Source organism: Fragaria vesca, linkage group LG3 (assembly GCF_000184155.1).
Source record: "Fragaria vesca subsp. vesca linkage group LG3, FraVesHawaii_1.0, whole genome shotgun sequence".
In the NCBI taxonomy this organism is placed as follows: Eukaryota; Viridiplantae; Streptophyta; class Magnoliopsida; order Rosales; family Rosaceae; genus Fragaria; species Fragaria vesca.
Genome location: NC_020493.1, coordinates 3640108 through 3664207, shown reverse-complemented (window position 1 = coordinate 3664207; position 24100 = coordinate 3640108). Strand labels below are relative to the sequence as shown.

The following is a 24100-nucleotide window of genomic DNA, read 5'->3' as shown; positions in this document are numbered from 1 at the left end:
TTTAAGGTTAATGGCAATATCATGGTTTCTTAAAAATAACAGAGGCAAAATGGTTAGTATACCTGCCATTTGGCGCGGTGTAATATCCACATTAAGCATATTCTACATATGTATAAGAGCTATCACAAAAATAATTTCTATACAATAAAACATCTAATCTTGTATTCTACCCAAAATATAAATGCTCTAATTATTTTGATTTGTAAAATTCAGGATGTAGAAGAAAAGTCAAAAATGGAGGGCAAAAAAATCTTTACCAAGAGAGAGCCTATCTAAAAATATCTAAATTATATGTTTCAAGAAAAAAAAAAAAAAAAAAACTTTTAAACACTGTTCATATGCTTATGGTATGAACAGTTAACCATGGTTTAGTATATAGTATAATTTCCTAGATTAGTTATACCAATTGTCCACCACAAGCTGAGAAAAGAGTAATAAGAGAAAGCAAAAGTTATGCCATTCTTGTAGCCAGTATGATTCTAATCAATCATAACCTGGATTTGATAGTTGATATGACTCATAAAAGGTAGCATAACAAAATTGCCAAGTTAAATATCAAATGCACGTGAATCATGGTTATAATTTTAATTAACCAAGACATAGCTAATTCTACATTAACACTGGAACATGTGCATAGTTTAAATAACACTGAGGCTTGTCTGTGACCTTCAAGTCATCCATTTTGGAATTTTGTATTTCCTTTTAACTTTGCATAATTTTTTGTTACTTTTACAGCTCAGATGGGACACCAAGATGTTAGGAGCTTCCTGATCTTATTTAAAGTCAGAGAAACTGGTTTCAAGTATAATGAAGACTTCACAGTTGCTTGACCAAAAAAAAACAGAAGACTTCACAGTTGACTCCTAGCAGACTGAGAAGTATCTGTTCAACTTCAACTGAACCAGCAGGAAACGAAGCAGACTCTCTTACTCTTCTGGGCAGCTTGATTGCTTCGTGATTTGACTTCCCAACCCATCAGGTTCTGCTTCACTTATCTTCATTTTCTGATGTGTTTCTTTTCTTTGATTCATCAACTGTCAATTGGTAGTGGCTTTTCTTTGGTTGTCTGTACAATTCAACTGTTGAACACATTCTACATTATGCCCAACCATGTCAACTAAGGTAGCTGATCCATCTAGAAGACACAGTGTTGGTCATCATCTGCATATTCCTTGCTATTTCTCTGCAAGTTGATTGTTTTTAATATTGGGTATTGCACTATTATTGCGATATATCAAACTCTCAGTTAAGAAGAACCAATGTTCACATTGCAGAAGAATTGTTTTCCTACTTGAAGTTGTCTATGTTTACTATGATCTTTGATTCTTGGGGGAAAACAGTTCTATCTCAATTAGTTTTGTTGTTAGAGTACTATTATAGTAACGATGGGAATCATGGGATTGTAATCTTTGGAGAGGTTCAATCAGTTTTGTTGCTTTTGTTTAATCTTTAACATACTATAACCAGGCTTTCATCCTTTGTAGTATAAACCTCAACTATAGGATCAAACAGCACCTTTTAGATATCCTTCTTCTGATCACACCCCTTTAGGAAAGAACTAGAGATTTCAAAATGAAGTTTATGCTTTTGCAATCCAAAAAATCCCATCTCCTTTTGCTCAATTAACTAATATAAACCTGTAATGTTCTTCAGTGGTGTGGAAGAAAAGACAAGGGAGTCAAAGAAAGAGAGGACCAATGGTTTCTCCCATTCCTATCAATGTCAAGAAGATATGGGAAAAGTGGAATCTCCGGGGCTTTGTACTCCTCAGCCTCTCATTGCAAACTGCTCTAATTCTTGGTGCACCCTTCCGAAAGCGATCTCCTAACTTATTTGTAACCTTTGTTATCTGGTCATCTTACTTGCTTGCTGACTGGGCAGCTAACTTTGCGATTGGCTTAATTGCAAACAGTCAGGGTGACAATCCTTTTGTTCGAGCCCCCAACAACAATGGTGATTTTAACAGTGATCTTCTGGCATTTTGGGCACCATTTCTTCTGTTACACCTTGGTGGTCCAGACACCATAACAGCATTTGCTCTTGAGGATAACACATTGTGGCTAAGGCACTTGTTTGGGCTTGTGTTCCAGGTTATAGCTGCATTTTATGTTTTCATCCAATCATTTCCCAAAAACAAGCTGTGGCTGCCGACGGTTCTCCTATTTGTAGCAGGAATCATCAAGTATGCCGAGCGCACACGTGCTTTGTACAAAGCAAGCTTGGATAATTTCAAGGAGTCCATGCTTAAGAAACCAGACCCTGGACCCAACTATGCAAAGCTGATGGAGGAATACTCTTCCAAAAAAGATGCCAAACTTCCAACTCATATAGAGTTGACAGCAGAGCGCAGCAAAGAATCCAGGACTACTACTTATGTGGTGGACGTTGGAGATATGGAAAATAATATTGCACTGGTGCGCCATGCCTTTCACTTCTTCAACATCTTCAAGGGTCTTATCGTGGATCTCATTTTCAGCTTTCATGAGCGTTTTGAGAGCCGTGAGTTTTTCCATGACAGAAATGCAGAGGACGCTTTCAAATTGGTTGCAATTGAGCTCAATTTCATGTATGAAGCTCTATTCACCAAGGTGGTGGTTGTGCATTCTAAGTGGGGATACATATGCCGAGCTATATCCTTCAGTGCAGTTTGCACAGCTCTTGTTTGCTTCCAAAAAATAGAGAAACATGATTTCCATGGCTTTGATGTTGGAATTACCTATACTTTACTTTTCGGTGCCTTGGCCTTGGATTCAATAGCAGTGTTCATGCTTATATTCTCCGACTGGACTGTTGCTGCTGTGCGCAAGTCTTGCCAAAATTCTTGCCTAGCCAATATGCTCAAAAGGTACATAACTCTCAAGCAATCTAGGTGGTTCGTTACAGAAAATGCAAATCCATGTTTGGAGTGGTGTAGGCAACTTCTATTTCGAAGGTGGTATGAGTCTGTCTCTATATTTAACTTGATACATTATTCCCTCAAGGAATGTCCAAAACTGAGTCCTAATATTTTTGATTACATTTTCAAGGCCTACATCAATGTCATATACTTGCTTGGTCTTAAGGATCTTCGAGATAAGATCAAATATAGGACCAGCAAGCCACTCGAAAAAGAGCTATGGAAATTCATTTTTGCTCAGTTGAAAAGTAAGTCCATGCTCGCAGATGATCCTGAAACTGCCAGGAGAATAAGTTCGGCCAGAGGTGACTGGATTCTACAGGATAGTGAGTGGAATAATTCTGAGGATTGCCGTAAGTTGCTCTCTTATGTTGTTGATGTTGAATATGATCAGAGCATTCTACTGTGGCACATTGCTACTGAGTTTTGTTATAATCTTGACAGTAATGATCCAAAATACAAGGTTCTTATTGACAGTACTGATCCAAAAGACAAGGCTGTTCTCACTAAAATTGAACACTGCAAGACCTTGTCTGATTACATGGTATACCTCTTAGTTATGCAGCCTACTATGATGTCATCTGTAGCAGGAATTGGACAAATAAGATTCCGCGATACGTGTGCAGAAGCCATAAAGTTCTTCAGCAGAAGGGAACTAGGACCAGAAGTGAATCAAAAAGACGCATGTGATAGAATTCTTGAGGTAAATACAGATGTTCAGCCAGTTGATGTCAAAGGGGATCGAAGTAAATCCGTGTTGTTTGATGCATGTATTCTAGCAAAACAACTAAAAAGTATGGACAAAAAGAAATGGGATCTGATGTGTGAAGTGTGGGTGGAACTACTAGCATATGCAGCAGGTCATTGCCGAGCAAATGACCATGCCCAACTGCTAAGCAAAGGGGGAGAGCTTGTCACTTTTGTTTGGTTAGTGATGGCTCATTTTGGCATAGGGGAGCAGTTCCAGATAAATGAGGGGCACGCAAGAGCAAAACTCATTGTGGGAAAGTAACCATACTGTTACCTTGAATAAATGGTGTAGAAATTAGTCATGGTAACAAACTGTGTAACTTTTTGTTTGTTTTTTGTTTGGAGATAATTGTACTGTACTGAATTTTAATTGAAGTGTGAATAAAACATATTTGTGATCTATTTGTACTCTTGTAGTTTGATTATTCTGCTTATGCCTGTGCATATAATTTTGTATGAACCAATTTCTCACCTTATCTGCAATAATGAGTCATTTTACATAGCTAAACTTGCTCTTCCTTTTTCTTTTTCTTTTTTCCTTTTTTTGAGAAGAGCTTTAAGCCTTTAACTGGTTACTGTTACTTTTGGGCCAGACTCTGAGTGGCCCGAATTGGTATTTTCCTTGTGTTCTTTTGATTTGGGCCTAAACCCTAAACCCTAAACCCAATTGATCAATTAATCACATATAAAAGAGGGGATGGTCATGGAGAACAAGAGGCTCAAAAATTGTGAGACACAAAAGTTGAAGGCGATCAGAGAAACAAATTCCCGGGTTCTACTATTCTAATTGGTGAGCAAACTCTATATCTCTCTTTCTGTGTTACTAGTTTTTTTATTTGCTCTTGAAATCGTAAGGATATGTATAATTGGTTTTGTCTAACGTGGATTTCTTCTTTGAATGTTCTGGTCATAGAAGAAACTTAGATGTTGTACGTTAGACTATTATATGCTGGTTATGACTTTGTGAGAATTATATATTCTTCTTAGGAAAAAAAGAAGAGGCAAATTTTAGTTACAAAAGTTTGTTCGATGAATTTTATGGTTACAAAAGTTGCATGTATTGGTTTATATATGTTTAATATTAATTTCTCGAAGAGTATTGTTTGGTAATGTTGTTTATCTAAAATCTTCCACAGAAGCATGGCTGCACGATTCGGTCGATTCCCATTCCCATTCTCATATCCACCACGACCTTCATTCAAAGTATCAGAGTCTCTAAGAAAATCCATTCAAAATCCATTCAGGACCAAACCAACGTCGCACTAGATATCACAAAGCAACTGCTTCTCAATGAAAAAGTTAAGGACAAGAACGTTGTGTTCTCGCCGCTGTCCATTCATGTGGTTCTTAGCATGATAGCTGCTGGGGCCAAGGGTTCCATCCAAAAAGGGATGCTCAGTTTCCTCAAGTCCAAGTCCATAGACGCGCTCAACACTATAGCCTCCAATGTCGTTCCACTAGTCTTTGCCGATGGATCCAAACTCGGCGGTCCTCTCTTGTCATTCGCCAATGGGGTTTGGATAGACCAATCTCTCTCTATCAAACCTGCCTTCAAAAATGTATGTAGTCCGAATTTGACATATTTACTAATACTTTGTTGCAGATAGATATCTTATCATGTAACTTTGATCTTAGGTATTGGACAATGATTACAAGGCGGCCTTGAAACAAGTTGATTTCAAGACCGAGCCAGAGGAAGTGCGACGTGAAGTGAATTCCTGGGGGGAAAAGGAAACCAAGGGTCTCATCAAAAGCATTCTCCCCTTTGGCTCAGTTTCCTCCGCAACAAGGGTCATCCTTGCAAATGCTTTATACTTCAAAGGAGAATGGGATAAGGAGTTTGATGCATCATATACAAGAGTGCGTAACTTTCACCTTCTCGATAATGCGGGCTCAGTTAAGGCACACTTCATGAGGACAAAGTGGTTGTATCAGTACGTAAGTGAATTCGAAACCTTCAAAGTCTTGAAGCTTCCCTACAAACAAGGTAAAGATTATGAGAGAGAGTTCTCCATGTACATCTTTCTTCCAAATGCAAGAAACGGGCTGCGAGCTTTGATCGAGCAGTTTTGCTCCAACGTCAAGTTTATAGATAGCCATCTTCCCGACCATAAAGTTCCGGTTGGTAGATTCTTAATCCCAAAGTTTAAGATTTCTTGTGGTTTTGAGGCTTCCAAACTTCTGCAGACTTTGGGATTCTCTCTTGGAGGTTTGACAGAGATGGTGGACCCACCTGAGCCCTTGCATGTTTCGCTAATATTCCACAAAGCCTTCACTGAAGTTAATGAAAAAGGCACAGAAGCTGCTGCTGTGACGGCAACTGGAACGATGTGCAGTGCTGGAAAACCGGTACCTCCTCCTCCGATAGATTTTGTGGCAGATCACCCGTTCCTTTATCTGATCAGAGAAGAAGCGACTAAAACGGTGATGTTCGTTGGGCAGGTTCTCAATCCTATTGAAGACTCCACAGATTTTAAATGATTTTGTCTAACTTCATTCTCATTGATTGATTATGTAGACTCCATAAATTCTTTTAATTCCATATAGAGTTGAACAGATTTTAATGTATTCTATGACCAAGATTTGTTTGGATTTTAATAGATTTCAGTATATTGTGTTACTAGACTTTTACGGTGCAATTGCTCATATCCCGCTGCTTATATATTCTATAAAACAATAATCTACATGGGAACATAATTGGGCAATTGCCCATTTTTTGGATATTAGCAGCAACAATTTTTGCAGTAATATTCTAGATATCCAACTCAAAGCACATGGTTTATAAGAAGTTAGACAGTACTCTTACTGTAAGAATCATAATGAACTATACCACAAATTTCCATTGACAAACATGTGACATTTACACAAATTTTCATGGAGTAAATGCTTGTGACACCCTGTAGTTTACACCTAAAATCAATTTTGCCCCTCACTTCTTTTTTTTAAACTGGTATACCCCTATACTTTGAATTCTCGACTGATTTGCCTTTGTCGTTAATTGACCGTTAAAGAAGACTGTTAAGTTGCTGAGATGACCGGTCCTGCGATTCCAACTCAGCTAGAAACATGCCACATCGACATAATATGTCCAATATACCCCTGACTATATTTCCCCCCTTATCAATCATATTTTCCCGCCAAATGAGTCAAAAATGTGTGTGTAGCTCTGTTATTTAGAGAGCTTTTCATTGAAATTGTCATTCATTCAGTGGAAGTTGAACACAAAGGGATATACTGTTTACAAAACCCGAAAATCAACATATGTAATCTCATTTCAAAATCAACAACAAACTATGAACAAGCACAAAATCAACATCTAAAAATTAACATCAGTAGATGAACATCTCAACATCTTAATATTCAATATCTGAAATTCAATATCACTAAATGAGCAGCTCAATAATGTTTGCACAAGGTTGAACTACAAAACGAGCAACATCACGGAGCCCCTAACATCACTGACAAAATAGTTCTAAAGATCCTATCGAGTTGAATATTCCCAAAAGATTAGAACGCTGAACAAAAAGATGGCTCCAGCTAACACAATGTTCATCGCTAGAACAACTATTTGTCATTTCCTCTACTTGAATTCTGCCTAACCCTTTTAGAAGACCTTGTCGAGGTTGCAACATTGTCGATGTGGGAAAATATTGGACATATTATGTCGATATAGGGGGGAAATAGAGTCAGCTATTTTCCCAACAAGATGGCGGGAAAATATGATTGAGTAAAAGGGGGGGGGGGGGGGGGGGAATAGAGTCAGGGGTATATTAGACATATTATGTCGATGTGGCAGGTTTCTAGCTGAGTTGGAATCGTAGGACCGGTTATCTCAGCAACTTAACAGTCTTCTTTAACGGTTCAATTGACGACAAGGGCAAATCAGTCGAGAATTCAAAGTATATGAGTATACCGGTTTTAAAAAAAAGTGAGGGACAAAACTGATTTTAGGTGTAAACTACAGGGTGTCACAAGTATTTACTCCAATTTCCATTGACAAACATGTGACATTTACACATTTATCATAATTCAGGGCGTGGATAAGTGTATGTAGTAGACAAAGAGAAAACAATTATTTCAGTTTATCGCTCCTAATGACAAATTGATATCAACATATATTTGCTTCTGTACTTGTGTAGAGGAAGCTTGAGAGAAACCAATATAAAAAGTTTGATGCAAGATAAAATCATCTGCCTTGTTCATCTTCCAATTTCCAACTCCATTGAGTTTTTTCTTCCTGTAACACCACCATTCCACCAAGGCCACTTCATTAGTCCTCCAAATATTAGTGTAATTTGACTTGGAAATTAAATGAGAAGTAGAATAGATCATGGTGATGAAATCCAGTATGCATTAGTACTCAATGAAGTGATTCATTCGAGCCTATGATCATATAAATAAAAATGATAGTGGTCGAAAAGGCAATTTAACTATAACATGACCTCCACTGTAAAGTTGAAGAATTTTCTTTATACAAAACATACCCTGCTAATCAACCAAATATGATGACTAGAAAGAAAATTACACTTCAAAATATAAAATTTCTGAGGTTCCTCAAAGTAGATAATACACACCAAAAACAGTCATGCCTAGCAAAGTAAAATTGTTGTATATGGATTCTTTGAGGCATGTAAAAGTTGCTGAGGTACCTCAAAGAATTCTGTACACACCAAAAACACTTATGACTATAAAGCCTACCAAAGTAAAGTTATGGATCTTTGAGGCATGTAAAGTTGTTGAGGTTCTTATCACTATCCATGACTAGTAAGAAAGATATTGAGGGGAGTCATCAAATTTAACATGCCTAACATGATTATCAAACTCCAAAGTTCCAACAACGAAGTTTAAATTTTAGATTTCTAATTCAAACTATTTGTCTACCTGCCCACATCACATTCATATAACGAATTACGAAATGAAAATCTAAGCACAACGTTGACTATACAAACACTAACACTTGCCTCTAGATTTGCCTGTATGAGAAAATGCAACATTGTAGTTGTGATTTCCTCACTGTTAGGCAATAGTTGACACTTCCACCGCCATTCTAGGTCCGTTCCTTCTCATAAGTCTCTAACAACAGACGCAAATAATCACATGATATAATACTCAGTTACGAGCTTCTTCTTTTGTGGTCTGAAAGAAACTTTCATAGAAGCCAACAGGCAAAGAGCCTACAACTTACAGTTAACAAGGAATACAGGAGCCTAGCTTAAAACCAAAAACAACAACAAACTAGCTAGAAAAGCATAAAAGACACTAGAGAGAAAAACTACAGTAGCTGTATCAAAAAAAAACTAACAGCACCTAGCAACTAATTCCCATACAAAATTGCTAGGGATAAAGAGGCACCGGGAGACCATAGAACCACTCACTTCAGCTCTTGGGACAGAAAGTATAGAGGTTGGGGGCTGGCTTACTAGTAATATTTACAAGTTACTCATAGAACCATTCACTTCAATGCCAATATATATTACAGTATTATACATTTGCTATGGATTCCACTAATAGTCCTCTCATATTTCAATCAATCTGTGTGTCCTGGATCATTCTTGTCCACCGATCTATGTTGTTTTTCTGGGTTTAAGCTTTCTTTAAGGCCTAAGCTAGTAGAATGTTAGATATATAGAAACCAATCAATACATAAAAAATTAAAAAAAAAAAAAAAAAATCTGTGTATTGATGGTAGCAAAACTAAATTTCATAGGCCAAATTACAGATAATTCCACCCCATAAATCTAATGACGCATTGTATCAATCTGTCAACAATATAGCATATGCTCTCATAACCATGACTCTATCCATTAATCACTCAGATCAGTTTTTCATTTTGGTTTCTAGTCTCTAGTGTTTTACGATTTCTGAATCGGGGAAATCCCTACCTTTTCAATTTTGAGCAAAGCAAAAAGGGGGCAATCGAGTTAAGGGTTATGAATCAAACCTTTGATGGATTCTGCTCTATCGAGGTCGAGATCTGAAGATGAGACCACCATTGTCATTGCTCCGAGACTGTATAGATTGGTCAATCGCTGTAGAGTTGTTCTCTTTATTATTCGTAAAACCAGTTGAAAGAGGATCGAGTTCGTCCTTGAGGTCTATTCAGTTCGGAATCTCAAAAATAGAATCCGTGAAAATGTACGGAGTTTTCAATACCATTATAGTTTAAAAGACTTTCTAAAATCACGATTGAATACCACAAGATTTTAACAGACTGTTTAAAATCTTATTTGAATACGATCAGATTTTAAAAGACTTTCAAAATACAAAAAAAATCCTACATATTCCTAATTGAATACACCCCCTAATTTATGTATCTCCTAGGCTTATTAGGAAGTATTCCTTTTATTTCTTAGATTCCTTTCCTTGTGATTTGTTTTAATTAAGTTATGACTCATAACTATGAATTTTACTATGGTATCAGTTAGTCTCTATTAATCAGAGTTTGATCATATTTAACAATGAAAGTATTGATATTATATTTCAATCGTTGGTGCAAATGGGATGAAACCCCCTTAATTGTTAAGTTTAAGAATTTACGGCCCATCTCCTATAAATCACTCTCCTCACCATCATCGCCACCGACAATGGCGACTCAGCTGAGACTCGATCTCGGATTGGACGAAGGAGATCAGGAGGTATTCGCTTTGGGATTGCGACTCTGAGGCAGCGAATCGGCGACGCTTTTCCGACGAGGAAGAAGTTGAAGATCTGTTGTTACGGATTTAAGGCACTAGCGCAAGAGATTGGAGGCGGCAGCGGAAGTTAGGAGGAAGCTTAAGGTCGTCCGCCAACGACGGTCGGTAAGTGGTCGGGTTGCTAGCTTTGGGTGCCCAGAGCAATTTTCTGGTTTGGGTTTGGGCCCTTGACAGCTGGTTAGAGGTTTTGTGGGCCTCACAGTAGTGTTTCAACATTTTATTGGGAGTAGTAATTTTTTCTCAAAATTTATTACCCCTAATAAATTGTTTATTAGCTTATGGAAATTCTTGTATGCACGACGTGTATTTACACGACGCAGTCTTAACCATTTATAACAATTCATATGTTTGACCACCATGTTTCTATATTATTTCCTCTAATCCTGACTATCCATATATGTATGTGAAGTTACATGTTGTGTACTGAATATACTCTCCTTCAATAAATCTTTTCGGATTATTATGTTGGAGATTTACGGTAGTAACAAGGTCAAAGCTTCATTTTTCTGACATTTATTAGGGTTAATAAATGTTTATCGGGGGACAATAAAATTTTTCTAAACGTTTACCCCCCAATAAACATGTTTTGATGTGGATTGCGGGAGTTACAAGAAGGTTAAACCTTTCTTTTCTAACGTTTGTAGGGGTTAATAAACATTAATTGGGGGTTAGTATAATCTTCACAACATTTACCTCCCCCCCCCCCCCCCCCCAAAAAACCCACCCACACAATAAACCTTTTATTGTGAGATTTCATTTAATTGAGCTAACCGGTAAAAGTTTACTGCTCCTAATAAAATATGTTTCAACCTTACTACCCCTCAATAAACTTCCACTAAGCGTATGGTATGGTTTCGTCAAGGTACGGTGACTTTTTAAAAAGTCCGGTGAGATTCCAACAACCGGCTTTCGATGTCCAACGAGATTTTGGTGACCAGTTTCTTGTGACCGGTGACAGGAGTCCGGTAATCGGTGAACGGAGTTCGAGGTTCCAGTCAAGTCTTCTCTTTCTTTAATTTTCTCTCTCTATGCTTATTTAAGGGGGTGAGGATAGACTTCAAATAATATGGTTTGTTAAGACTTTTATTGCAGATTTGTTCATTTAGACACAAAAGAAGTTACTTTATTATATTCAAATGGGCTCTTGAAAAAGATTATCATTGGAATGGGCAATGAGAGGTTAAAATTAGTGTTAAATGAGTATTTTTCCTATATTTGAAGAAGGTTGCAGAAGAACAGAGGTAAGCAAAACGCAGCAAAGAATTGAGGACTACTACTTATGTTCGCGATAAGCAATAATTTGAATCCCTGATTTTATTCTCTGTTTTGATTTAAATAGATTGAACTAGGATGAATGATTATACACAGCTTGATATTAGGAGTGTAAATCTCCAGGCTATTAAGCAGGTCCTTTAATATGTAGGATCTAAATTGTTAAAGCAGTAGTGCAGTATTTTGTGTGTGTGTGTATCATGAATGAGAAAAGCAAGCAAGAACTCTTACCAGTTTTGTTTTCACGGCATACCTTTGAAGCTAAAATGGTTAATACATGTTAGGAGGTGCCTATAAGCACACCCGAACGGAAAAAGTCTGAGGCTAAAAAAAAATTGAAACTCGCTAGAAACTCGTGTGCTGTAGAAAGGGTTTTGAGATTCACCAATGTTCTTGTAGTGTTGAGCAAAACTGCACTTAACTATTAGTTGAAGTGTGAGTAAAACATATTTGTGACGTACATTCTTGTATCTACCTATGTCGGTGCATAAATTTGTGTCTAAGCCAACTTCTCAGCCTATCGATCTGCAACACTCATTAGTCACTTACGATTAGTTAGTTTTTTTTTTTTTCTAACAATCGATTAATTATTGGGACATGATATTTTTTTACTTGTTTATATTGAGTAGAGTTTTTGATGATGCCACTTTTGGGATGCAATATCTAAAGTTTCATGAATTTCTTATTCCGATTTAAGAAAAAAAATAAGCGATTATTATTACTGGGCCGGATTCTCTGGATAGTGGGCCCTGAATTGGTATTTTCATTTTAGCCTTCTTTTGATTTGGGCCTAAACCCTAAAGAAGAAAACCCTGGATGACCATCAAGGTATCAGTATCATAGAGGGAAGGGGGAGCAAAGAAGCTTAGACGTTCGAGGCAATCAGAGAAACAAATTCTGCACTACTATTCTATTTGGTAAGCATGCAATATCTGTCTCTCTGTTAATACTTTATTTATTTGATCTTGAAATCGTAGGGATATATTTTGTTATGTCTTACATGGATTTCTTCTTCTTTTTTGAGTTACATGGATTTCTTCTTTGAAACTTCTATTCATATATAGAAGCAATTTACATGCTGTTAGTTGATTTCAATGTATTATTTTCAAAGTTTCATATGAAGTGAGATCTGGTTGTGACTTTTTGAAGGTTTTGATAAACGAAAGATTTTGGCATGAATCTACCTCATTCCAAATCACGATTATCTTTAGGGTTCAATTAGTTATGTTTAATCTAAAAATCTTCCACAGGATTAATGGCTCCGCGTCCGATACCTTCATTCAAAGCATCAGAGTCTCTCAGAAAATCCATTCGGGACCAAACCAATGTCGCACTAGAAATAACAAAGCAACTGCTTCTGACCGAAGGCAAGAACAAGAACGTTGTGTTCTCGCCGCTGTCCATCCATGTGGTTCTTAGCATGATAGCGGTTGGGGCCAAGGGTTCCAACCAAGAGAAGGTGCTTAAGTTCCTCAAGTCGGAGTCCATAAACGAGCTCAACACTCTCGCCTCCGTTGTCGCACCATTAGTCTTTGCCGATGGATCTGAACACGGAGGGCCTCTTCTCTCGATCGCAAATGGGGTTTGGATAGACCAGTCTCTCTCTATCAAGCATTCTTTCAAAAATGTATGCAGTTTCTTACCTCCAAATTTGACATATTTACTAACACTTATTTGCAGATAGATGTCTTGTTATCTATCCGGTGTAACTTGATTGGTTAATTAAGTAGCTTAACTGAAAAGTCATCTAAATTTGATCTTAGGTATTGGAAACTGATTACAAGGCGGCTTTGAAACAAGTTGATTTCAAGAACGAGCCAGAGGAAGTACGACGTGAAGTGAATTCCTGGGGGGAAGAGGAAACCAAGGGTCTCATCGAAAGCATTCTCCCCCCTGACTCAGTTTCTACCGAAACAAGTCTCATCCTTGCAAATGCTTTATACTTTAAAGGAGATTGGGATAAGGAGTTTGATGCATCAGGGACAAGAGTGCATGACTTTCACCTTCTTCGTAGTGATGCCTCAGTTAAGGCACCCTTCATGACAAAGTCGTCGGATCAGTACGTAAGTGAATTCGAAACCTTCAAAGTCTTGATGCTTCCGTACAAACAAGGTAAAGATTATGAGCGAAGGTTCTCCATGTACATCTTTCTTCCGAATGCTAGAAAAGGTCTGCGAGCTTTGGTCAAGAAGTTTTGCTCCGACTTTGAGTTTATGGATAGACATCTTCCCGACGAAAGAGTACCAGTGGATGAATTCTTAATCCCAAAGTTTAAGATTTCCTGCGATTTCGAGGCTTCCAAACTTCTGGAGACTTTGGGGTTCACACCTGGAGGTTTGACAGAGATGGTGGACTCAGCTGAGCCCCTATATGCTTCCAACATATTCCACAAAGCCTTCATTGAAGTGAATGAAAAAGGCACAGAAGCTGCAGCCGTAACTTCGTGGGGCGGTTGGATGATGTGCGATGAAGCACCTCCTCCTCCGATTGATTTTGTGGCAGATCACCCATTCCTTTATCTCATCAGAGAAGAAGTGACTAAAACGGTGATGTTCGTTGGCCAGGTTCTCAATCCTATTGAAGACTGATTTATTTATTTATCTCCTAGGCTTATTAGGAAGCACGCCATTAAAATGCAGCTTGTCTTGTGTAGTTTCCCCCAATTCAAGTTTCTTTATTCTTAGTTCATATTCCTTTTCCTGTCAATTGTCATAACTATCACTTTTACTATGGCTTTAGTTAGTCTTGAAAGTGCAGTTGTGTTCGGAATCATTTTGCAGATGTGTACAACATTAGTCTTGAAATTCTGGTTCTTTGAGTATAAAAATTTCATGGTTCTAGTTTTTGCTATTTCATAATTGAATTTGCAAAGCACAGATACGTAAGAAAGCTCAGGATGAAACTTACCTCTGCTGTTGGCTAGCTTGAGGATCAACACTTTGACTACTAGGGCCTTTCCCCTTGTAATTTATATATGAAATTTTTATACTCAAAGTACGTACCAGAATTTGGTTAAGGAAACCAAGGTAATTGTTTCTTAACAGTAACATATGCTTTGCCAAACAATTTGCAGACCAAGCATTTTCTGGTCATTTGGAACTTCGTATACATGATCTAGTGACTTTGAAATTGGAATGGGGCTGGGCGATACATTATTACACATGATCATCTTGAGCTATTCTCAAATAATGTTTTGTCCGGGAGTCCGGGACGTATTGTTTTGATTCCAAACATCATTTTCCTTGATGGTGACTATACTCTAAGTTAATTATGTACATTTGGACATTGGCCATCAGTGTCAATTAATAGACTAAAGAAACAAAGGTTTTACTAGGTGGAAAAATGCAGCAACAAGCTTCACCAGGATGAGTAGTAACAATACTAATAAACTCAGTTTGAAGCTTTCTCTTTTGGCATGGATTGAAAACCCAGTTTAAAGATGGACATCATAATTAAGCTTAGGGATCTATATATATAACAATGCTAGCCAAAGTTGGTCAAATTCCAAAATGATGCATAAGTGTTAGCATAATGGGGTGTGCCAAGCTCACAACCGTCCATATAGTCTGCATTCTGAACTCCGATGGCCTTTCCGGCTATCAGAACTGAATCTTAATCCTGCTTTCTGTACCGAGAATAAATCAGATGCAAATGATCATGTTGAATAACTAGGGTTGAAGTTGAATGAAGTCAATGAACAATACCTTGAGTTGAAAACTAGTCCAACAAATATACCATCAGATAAATAAAGTAGCAGAAGAAGCTCACTACTGTAACTGCGAGTTCAGTCCAGGCTAGCTCTTCAATCTTCCCAACAACATTCGAGCTAAGCTAGCTGGATGAGATTAATCATACTCAAAATATACTGTTCCGAAATCAGTACCAACTTACCTACCTGCTGTTAATGTGATGATTATGTTTGTGTCCCTTGTGTTTATCTGAAAATAATTCACATGCATTTCTGATCTTGTGCTACAAACACTTTTGAAGCTTTTAGAGCTACTACTACTTCTCATGTCGCTTTTTGACAAAGATGCTACAATGTTAATGAAAATTACGTCTCTAATTCAACACTGTTTGCTTTCTCTCTATAATCTCCCTCGAAACACTTTTCCCGCCAACTTTTTAGCACAAAATTCATGCTTTGTTCTAGATTGACAATGAAATACTTGTTCTTCTCTCCGCCAAACCACTCATGTTGTTTATTGAAGCATTTTCACGTCCTTGTTGCCCCCAGCAAACTTTGGCTTGTTCGGTTGTGTTTGGCCTAATCTCTTCCAAATAATTCGTCGACGACCATTTTTTTTTTTTATAGTTTTGTGAAGAGAATGGATTGACCAAAACAAAGAAAAATGGGAATAGGTTAATCCAGATGTTGTCCAAACTTAGAGAAATTTTTCAGTGCTACGGGAGGACCACGTGTCAGTTTGACGTGGTCTTACTTTCCAATCGAATTTAGACATGTAGATTTTCTTCACGAAAAATTATTTCAGCTATTTTGTCAAAGATCATTTTAGGTTTTCTGTTGTTTTTTTAATACTAAACCCTAAGCCCTAAACCCCAAACCCTAAACCCTATACCCTAAACTCTAACCCTAAATTTTAAACCCTATACCCTAGACCCTAGTTTGAACTTGCTAAATACCCATGAATGTCATTTCACAAAAAATAGAAAATATTTGTTTATATTTTAGTTGTAAAAAATCCACATGTTTAAATTTGATTGGAACGTAGGACCAAGTCAGACTACCACGTGGTCCTCCCGTAGCATTTAAAAATTTCTCCCAAAGTTAACTGTGTAACAGCCAAAAGTATGTTTTATCCAAAAGTCATTGGAGTTCTGAAGTTAAGGATAAACAATGTTATTCAACACCCATCCAACAGTATCGATTTTTTTTTTTTTTTTTTTTTTTGTGGTTCCCTCTATTCTGAGAACAGCAGAATAAGCTAGTTCTACAATCTAACACTGAGTTTCATTCATCCGCTAGTCTGCTTCAAATAACAACACCCATCAACTAGCTTTTTGCTCAGATTGAGGACAATTATTATACTTAATCTAGGCCTAGACAAGAAAATAACAAATGAATCAACTAACAATGTTGAACATGATGAGAAGAAACCAGGAACCTATTTTCACTTGTACAAAAACCATTCAATCTACGCCGCTTGCTGTCTTTCTTCTCTGCCACCATTACACTACTAGTACTAGAATCACTATATGCTGCAGCCGCAGCTTCGGTGGTGGTAGTGACAGCGGTGCTATTAACCTCGCTTTCGGAGCTAGAGAAGTGACGGTGGTCCAGCACGCTAATTGGGGTTCTAGTTGTGCATGACAAAGTATCTAAAACTGAGTCATACCCTTCACTCGTTACCATTTCATGCATTAGGTTCAAGCATTTAAACAAACTCTCCTGCAATTAGAACAACCTGTTAAGTACTATTAAGGATAATTTTGTTCTACACTAATATGGTTACTTCACATTGACAATGTACTCACTTTATTTACATACTGGCAAGATGATATTGAAACTTTTAAACTAGGAAACTGCAAGGGGAGAATTTCATGACTCGCAGCTAAAACCGCGGATGCTGCAATTATCGATGGCTTAAACTCAACGAATTTGGTTTCTGTAACCAAAAACAAAACCAAAATTTAGGGTTAGTTTAATCATAGAGGTTAATAGCGAAGAAATAGGTATCGAATTTTGATGTGAAGTACTAGAAGAAGTCCTGGTACTACCATTATGGGCATTAAAGATGATATCTGAAGCTCGACTTTTGAGGGCTTGAATGAGTGGTCTCTCATTTATGTCCACCAATGTGACAAAGAAATGTAGAAAGGAGAACGGAGTTATTGATCTCATCCTCCAATTTAATGTGTCGAGAATCAGAAGCTCCATTCTGTTAATCGTTTGCGCCCCAAACATGAAACCTTCTTCTCTACTCTGTTTCATATATGGCTATGAGTTCCAATGCAAACTTAACTACTTTTGCAGAATTTAATACTCGAGAACACCGTAGTATGACATACTCCAGAGTACCATAAACTTTCTTTATATTTGGTGAGATAACAAAACTAAGGGTTTAATTTCCTTACCTGAAAATCAGAGAGCGAAAAGGACGTGTTCTTCATTTTTGCAGCTAGAGATAGGCAGGCAAGTTCAACTAGTCTTGTCACCCAAGGCTTTCCTTGCTGCAATGCGAATGATGAAATTACACTAAATGTGATATCTTGGAAGTTTAGAAGGTTTGACAGTAATTGTATGTCGAAGAAAAAAAAATCGAGTTCCTTAACTATTTACCGGAATGTTGTGCTTGGAAATGAACCGATCCAGGTAGTTAAGGGCAATGTAAGAAGTGAAAGGGTCAAGGTTGCAGGAATACTGTGCCTGATGAATACATAAAAGATCGATAAGTACTTTAGACCGATATCCAAGAAAACAGAGAAGAAACAGAGTACTAGTAACATAATTATATTTGTTTTTGGTCTGAACAAGAGTACTAGTATTAGTAGGATATTACCTACAGAACAGAACAATGGTTAAAATAGAGAAGAAACACTGTACTAACCCAGTACTAGTATTTCACCTTTTAAGAAAGAACATAGAAATGCTTCAAAACAGAGCTGTACCAGTATTCAGTTTACCTGTAAAAACAGAGAAATGGCCTCGAGTCGAAATGAGCGGTAGAAATCCGAGTGTATGGAGCTGGTTAAGAAGGTCTGTGAGGGCATATGATCAGCTTCTGAGGCAAAAAAGTCAGGGATAGAATCTGGGTTGTGTTCTTCAAGAGCAAAGAGCTCCATTTTCGACTTGGTTTGAATTGGGTGATTGATGAGGGGAGCTTAAGGAGTTGGGAAAATGGGAGCAAAAGTCGTTAAGGGGAAGAGAGTAATAATGATGGGAAAGAGAAGCTTCGCATTCTGTGCATGATAAAGAGAAGGTGTGGCGAGTCTCAACTCTCAAGTCGTCTTCTTTTTTGGTCAATATTATCTCAAGTCGTCTTCTCACCTTCAATTTTTCTCTGCATCACCATTACTTATATGCATGTTGGTCCCTTTTTCCTCACTCTCATTGGAAAAGAAAACAGGATAACTTAGGTTACAGCCTTTAATGTTTTTTAACCCCCCAGTAGATTCCCATATTAAAAGACCATATTCTGAGAACGTCTCACTCTACATCAGTGTGAGACTGTCGAGTCTCATCCGATCCGAATCCGTATACGGTTTATACATGGTATAGTTTGGTTCGTAGAAAGAAAAATAGTTATTTCATCTTTTTCAAGAAGGGAAAGATAAATGAAATAAAATTTTACAAAAACGTTCCATTTTGATGTTTGTTAACACAATGAAAGCTATCAGGACAGCGAAGATTCTTGTACGTGCTAAGGTGTAAGTGAACCGAATACCCAATATGCAATCTCAGCATTTTATTTAGTTCAGCCATCCATGACACTATCATGTATATATGTGAATATCCCTTGACAAAACTGAAACCCAAAAATATAGTCCAAGTGTTTGAACCACAAAAGGTGAGGATACGAAGTGGAAGAAATTATGAGATCGAGCTTAATATAATCGGGTCAAAAATGAAAAGGCTAAAGGAAGGAATTAAGGTTTTACAGTCTTCATTCTATCTTCGCATCTCGGGTGACTTGCATATTGATGGTGCAAATGTATCTTTGTGTATGGAATCCGCTTCCTCATAAAAGTTGTTAAAAAGTTGATAATGCAGAAAAACCATCAGGAAAATTGTTTAGCGCTAGCGTGGTGCATGCACTCGTTATGATAATCATAATCTCTCTTTATTCCCGGTTACATATTGGGAAATAGCTTAGTTTACTGACGTAGTGATGTTACCGAATATTCTTGATTTCTAAGAATCCCTTCAATCCTAAACTGGCTCTAAGCAACACTCCTTCCTCCTTAAATGTTGGATCTAGTTTGTCATCTTCAAGAATTGCAATGAAATACGAAGAATAATTAGGACTGATCACCAGCCGAGTCAAACACATGCTACTTCTGAATCTAAGATTCACCTCCTTGGATTTCCTTCATTCTTTTACAGAGCCCCAACTTGTGTTATTGAACTCGTTACCGACGTGGTGGAACTAACTACTACTGAATTCGGATTTGGTGTTTGCTGAGGCTAGTGAAAGAAAAAACAAACAATCGAATTTGAAATGAAATGAATTCGAATCTAGTCGAAAAGTTAGTGAATGATATAAATTATAAGCATGCATGGTGCTGCAGGAGAAGGACGATGTGGTCCATTTTGTTTACAGTTTCACAGAGAGAAAGAGAGAGAGCAGAAGCAAGGAGAGGAAGAGAGAAGCTGGCCTGGAGAGTGGAGATGGAGACAGTTGTGGTATATATCTTCCTATTTTCCGCGATAAACGCCGGTGACACTAAACAAAATCCATCGCTAACTACACTCTACTTGTAGCTGGCAACGCAATGCCATACCATACCACACTGTTCCTCTCCTATCCTCACTTTTATCATGCTTCTCTTTTCAAGAACTACTTCATCTCCCATTACCCTATACATCACTATGGTTCGTGATCAATGATTGTACCGTTGTGGGTCGTTTATGTGTAAAATGAAGGGATTGACCGTTGCCAAGGAACGGGGTAAAAAAAAATTACTACGAAGATGCGATATATATCATATAAACTGAGACATATATATATCACAACATTTTACTCATATATCAGTAAATTCACACTCTCCTCACTTTAAACGAGTTGAATCACTAATATATATTTCATAACACTTTGCTCGATCCTCCTCAGGAACTCCATCGTAAGTGTGTGCTACGATTAACATTCACCATCTCTCTATTACACGAAAGTTGTGTATGACTATATACCCCCAAATCCCTCTTGCTATGAAGAGGGTATTTAGGGCACGTAGAATTAATGCTTCTGATAATGGTTCCTGTCACCTCTTTTTTTGACAGGTTTGTGTTTCTTTAAACCCTAATTACCAACAAAAGCTGTCCTAAGAGGAAAGACCACCATTCTTGCACGAAACCCTAATTGCTAAAAAAGCTGTCCTAAGAGGAAAGACCATTCTTCCACGTTTTTCCTTTAATTTCTTAGCTAAATACAGGACTCTAGGAGACCTCTAATCAAAATTCATACATAGTTGCCTGGTTTGTTGTGTTTTGAAGTGTATATATACGACTATAATAGTCAATCAACAGCTAGCGTGACTATTCTCATATACTATTGGGGCAGCTGCCCTTTTGCTGCAGAGTCATTTACTTCCACAACCAATTAATCAGAATTTGTTATGATCAACTAATCCTAAAGTTAATTCCAACTGGATTTAGGTATTTGATCTTGACCTGGAACCAATGGTGAAGTCTTTATTTGTGTCAATTCAATAATATTGAGTCTTCAATTTTCTTTTTTCTCTGCAGAATTGGGGGCCATTTCAGTTTTGATTCACCTCCTACATGTGACTCATGTGTGTTGCAATAAATTGTATTGGTATAAATTTAAAGTTTGAAGCTGTTTGTCTGATATTGTAAAACCCAGAAAACCCCACACCTAAAGCGTTCCCAGATTCATAGAAATTTATCAGTTGAAGTTTAAAGTTTAAACCCCACCACTAAATTCAAAGAGAAATTTCCCAAAAAAATGCTCTTCCTCCATTTTCGATTTTAACTTTGCAAAAGGTGAAGTGAAAATGGTGGTTTTATGCTTGCAGAGGATTACAAAAAAGACAGCTAAAGTAGGCTCCCTACTGATCCACAACATTATTATGAAGCTCACCTAAGAGAATTGAGTGCAAGATCGATAAAGACAAGTAAACTATCTGGATGTTGCAAAACAAACCACACAAATAATACCAATACAAGTTTGTGAAGTCTTTTTCTGATCGAAATTATTGGTCGAGCTCTTAAAGAGTTATAGTTAAAGATATATGATATGTATTTGTGACTTTGTGAATGCAAACCGTGATATACTGCTTGGTCTTGAGCACTCCTTGGCCGTTCCTTGTCATGGCAGTGTGACAGCTTGGGTTCATGTCCTTGTTTTCAATGTGAGGCTTTCTTGTTCAAATGAATCCACATTCTGAACCCTAATACTGTAAGAAAAAACTATCTAGGTCCTTAATGCAAATGTTTCAGTGATCTTCTTCAGAAGAAAAGGGTCTTGAATCTTTACTTTTTTTGTATACAGAACGTACTCAGCTCTTGTGGTTAAGTTCACGCCAAATTTGTAAAACATTCACAACATGGTGACACATATTTCTAAAAGCTGATGGTCATAGTTTGCCCAACAATTAGGATCAGATATATCGAGAAAAGATGTCAGGCATTATAGTATTATCATTTCTCGACTGATAAAGTTATTTAACTAAGTCTGGGAGATTAATTAAGAAGATCTGAGAAATGTAGGGCATGCTTAATCTAATCAACTGAGATTAACATATAGAAGCTGTACAAACGCATTCATCAATTTGCAGAAGCATGCAGATCGAAGTATACCAGATTTACTCATGAACTTTGAGCCTCTCATTCTAGCTATACATATAGGATCGGAGGATAACAGCAGATCGATCGAGATCTGCAAGCAACTATCGATCCATCGAGTATAGACCCACACAAAGGATCGATCGGAGATGGAGCAATGCTAGCTAGCTGTAGACCTGTAGTAGTCCAAAAATGTAGCATTCTGCACTGCTCGCATTGTCCCTAACTCGATCAAATAATTCATCTTATCACTGTGAAAACGTTATGCATGTTTTGCCAAGTTAAGGCAGGGTCCATATACCGCTAGCTACGTACGTACTCCATCTTCACGGGCTCACATAAACCTAAAATCTCCAGAAACCCGACCACTTTCATTCGCAATTATCTAGCTACAAAATACATACTTGGGTTATAGTTATACAGATGTTTATAGAGTATGAAACTTGAGGAAAGAGACGTATATGTATGTATGTGATGGCAAAGACAAAGAGCTAGTTATGTACATAATGTTGGAAATGTTCCTTTTATTCTCATTTTAGTGGCTCGCAGGCTAGCATCCTTCTCTTTTCCTTAATTTGTATTTTCCTTGTTTTTATAGCGACTGTCTTCTTCTGTATCTGCTCGATCTGCTTTGTTGGGGTTTTGGAATTCTCTGGCAGTGCCATATAGGCATATATGAATATGAATTTCCATTCTGCGTCGGCATCTAGGGTTAAGAAATGAATAGCATTGGTGCAAGAGAAAGCAAATTCTCATAAAGCTAAGCTCGATCATGAAAACAAATGCATATGCTGTATGCATGCTGGCGATGTTCCTTTAATAATTATCTGGATTCATCATCGACTTGATGAACGTACACCAGTCAATTTCACTTTTTTCCTTTTTCCCTTTATTCTCAGTTGCCCCCAGCTTCATTTTCTGGAGAGCGTCGGTTTCTTTAGCCGAAGACAATCTCACACAACACATCGACTTGTCTGAAAACTTGGACGAGTGTTAGTATTTTCGGAAGGTAGAGGTGCTAAGTTAGTTTTATTGTTCCTCTAAAAAGAAGTTAGTTTTATTGTTCAGTTTATATTTATCCGAAATGATCCGACCACCTGATTCAAGACTTTCTAGTTTCTGGTTTCCGGGCCTCTTCCATATCATACTGTTAATATATAGGATATGATAAGTGAAGAGTGGTAAGAGGTTGTAATGTGGCATGTAATCTTCTACATGAACAATTTGAGAACGCATTCAAGCTTTGCTAGTATCTTCACCATGAACAAATGGTTCATGTCGCTCTGGTGTAACAGACAACCAAGATCCCAGTGGTCCTCCTCCACTTGAGAGACAAAATCATCAAAAAAGGAGAGAAAGATATCGAAGACAAAATTTTGGCGCCCCAGATATTCACCCTCATAAAGTCATAACACTTCTTACCAAAAACATGTGACATCTCCTTTCGCTTCATTCACAACCAAAAGAATAATAGTCTTGTGATTTGTCTCAGTCTTCAAGAGTTTCTTAGCCCAAAAGCCTAATAGCCCAACAGGACAAAGTTATGAGCCCAATTGTCTATACTTTATAGTCTACTTTAGGTCTGGCAGTCAGGCCCGTAACCTGCAAGCCCGCACGCCAAAGTCGCACGAAACCCCAATTGTATATATACAACTGTAATTCTTTCGGAAAATGTAATTAGGGCATAACCGAAGTGTTTAGGTTTACTTCGGAACACGTTGTTACAAATTCTTAGAGTAATTCTTCATATTTGTAGTCTTATTCACGTAAATAGTCTACACATACATATGTGAATAGTTAAGATTAGATAACATAATATTGAAACATGATGGTCAAATATATAAATTGTTATGAACGGTCAAGATTGTATCGTGTATTTACACGTCGAGAATATAAGAATTTCCCTTCTACGTTATAGTTTTGATTAGGGCTCCGATCCTCTTAGTTACAGGTTTAAAGCATATAGTTATGTCTATAGCTCCACTTAGTTACAAGTTTAAAGCA

At 37.4% G+C, this 24100-nt stretch overlaps 2 protein-coding genes across 2 annotated transcripts in view; both read right to left on the bottom strand.

Annotated features, from left to right (window-relative positions):
• LOC101310880 overlaps positions 1-24100 on the bottom strand; it is a 1534871-nt gene that overhangs the window by 83632 nt on the left and 1427139 nt on the right. The window lies entirely within an intron of this gene.
• LOC101313286 (putative cyclin-D6-1-like) lies at positions 16930-18626 on the bottom strand. Its single transcript, XM_004293555.1, has 5 exons — positions 18259-18626; positions 17915-18001; positions 17710-17805; positions 17110-17557; positions 16930-17023 (listed from the first exon to the last, which is right to left on the bottom strand). The coding sequence occupies exons 1-4, from the start codon at positions 18415-18417 to the stop codon at positions 17225-17227; spliced, it is 675 nt and encodes a 224-aa protein (XP_004293603.1). The 5' UTR covers positions 18418-18626; the 3' UTR covers positions 16930-17023; positions 17110-17224.

What these genes read in the sequence shown, in the direction of transcription:
- LOC101313286 (XM_004293555.1), bottom strand. Translation starts at nt 18,417, where the DNA reads ATGGAGCTCTTTGCTCTTGAAGAACACAACCCAGATTCTATCCCTGAC. An exon ending in TTTCCAAGCACAACATTCCG is followed by an intron (nt 17,806 to 17,914) that starts GTAAATAGTTAA and finishes TTCGCATTGCAG; the next exon opens with CAAGGAAAGCCTTGGGTGAC. An exon ending in TTTCGCTCTCTGATTTTCAG is followed by an intron (nt 17,558 to 17,709) that starts GTAAGGAAATTA and finishes TATATGAAACAG; the next exon opens with AGTAGAGAAGAAGGTTTCAT.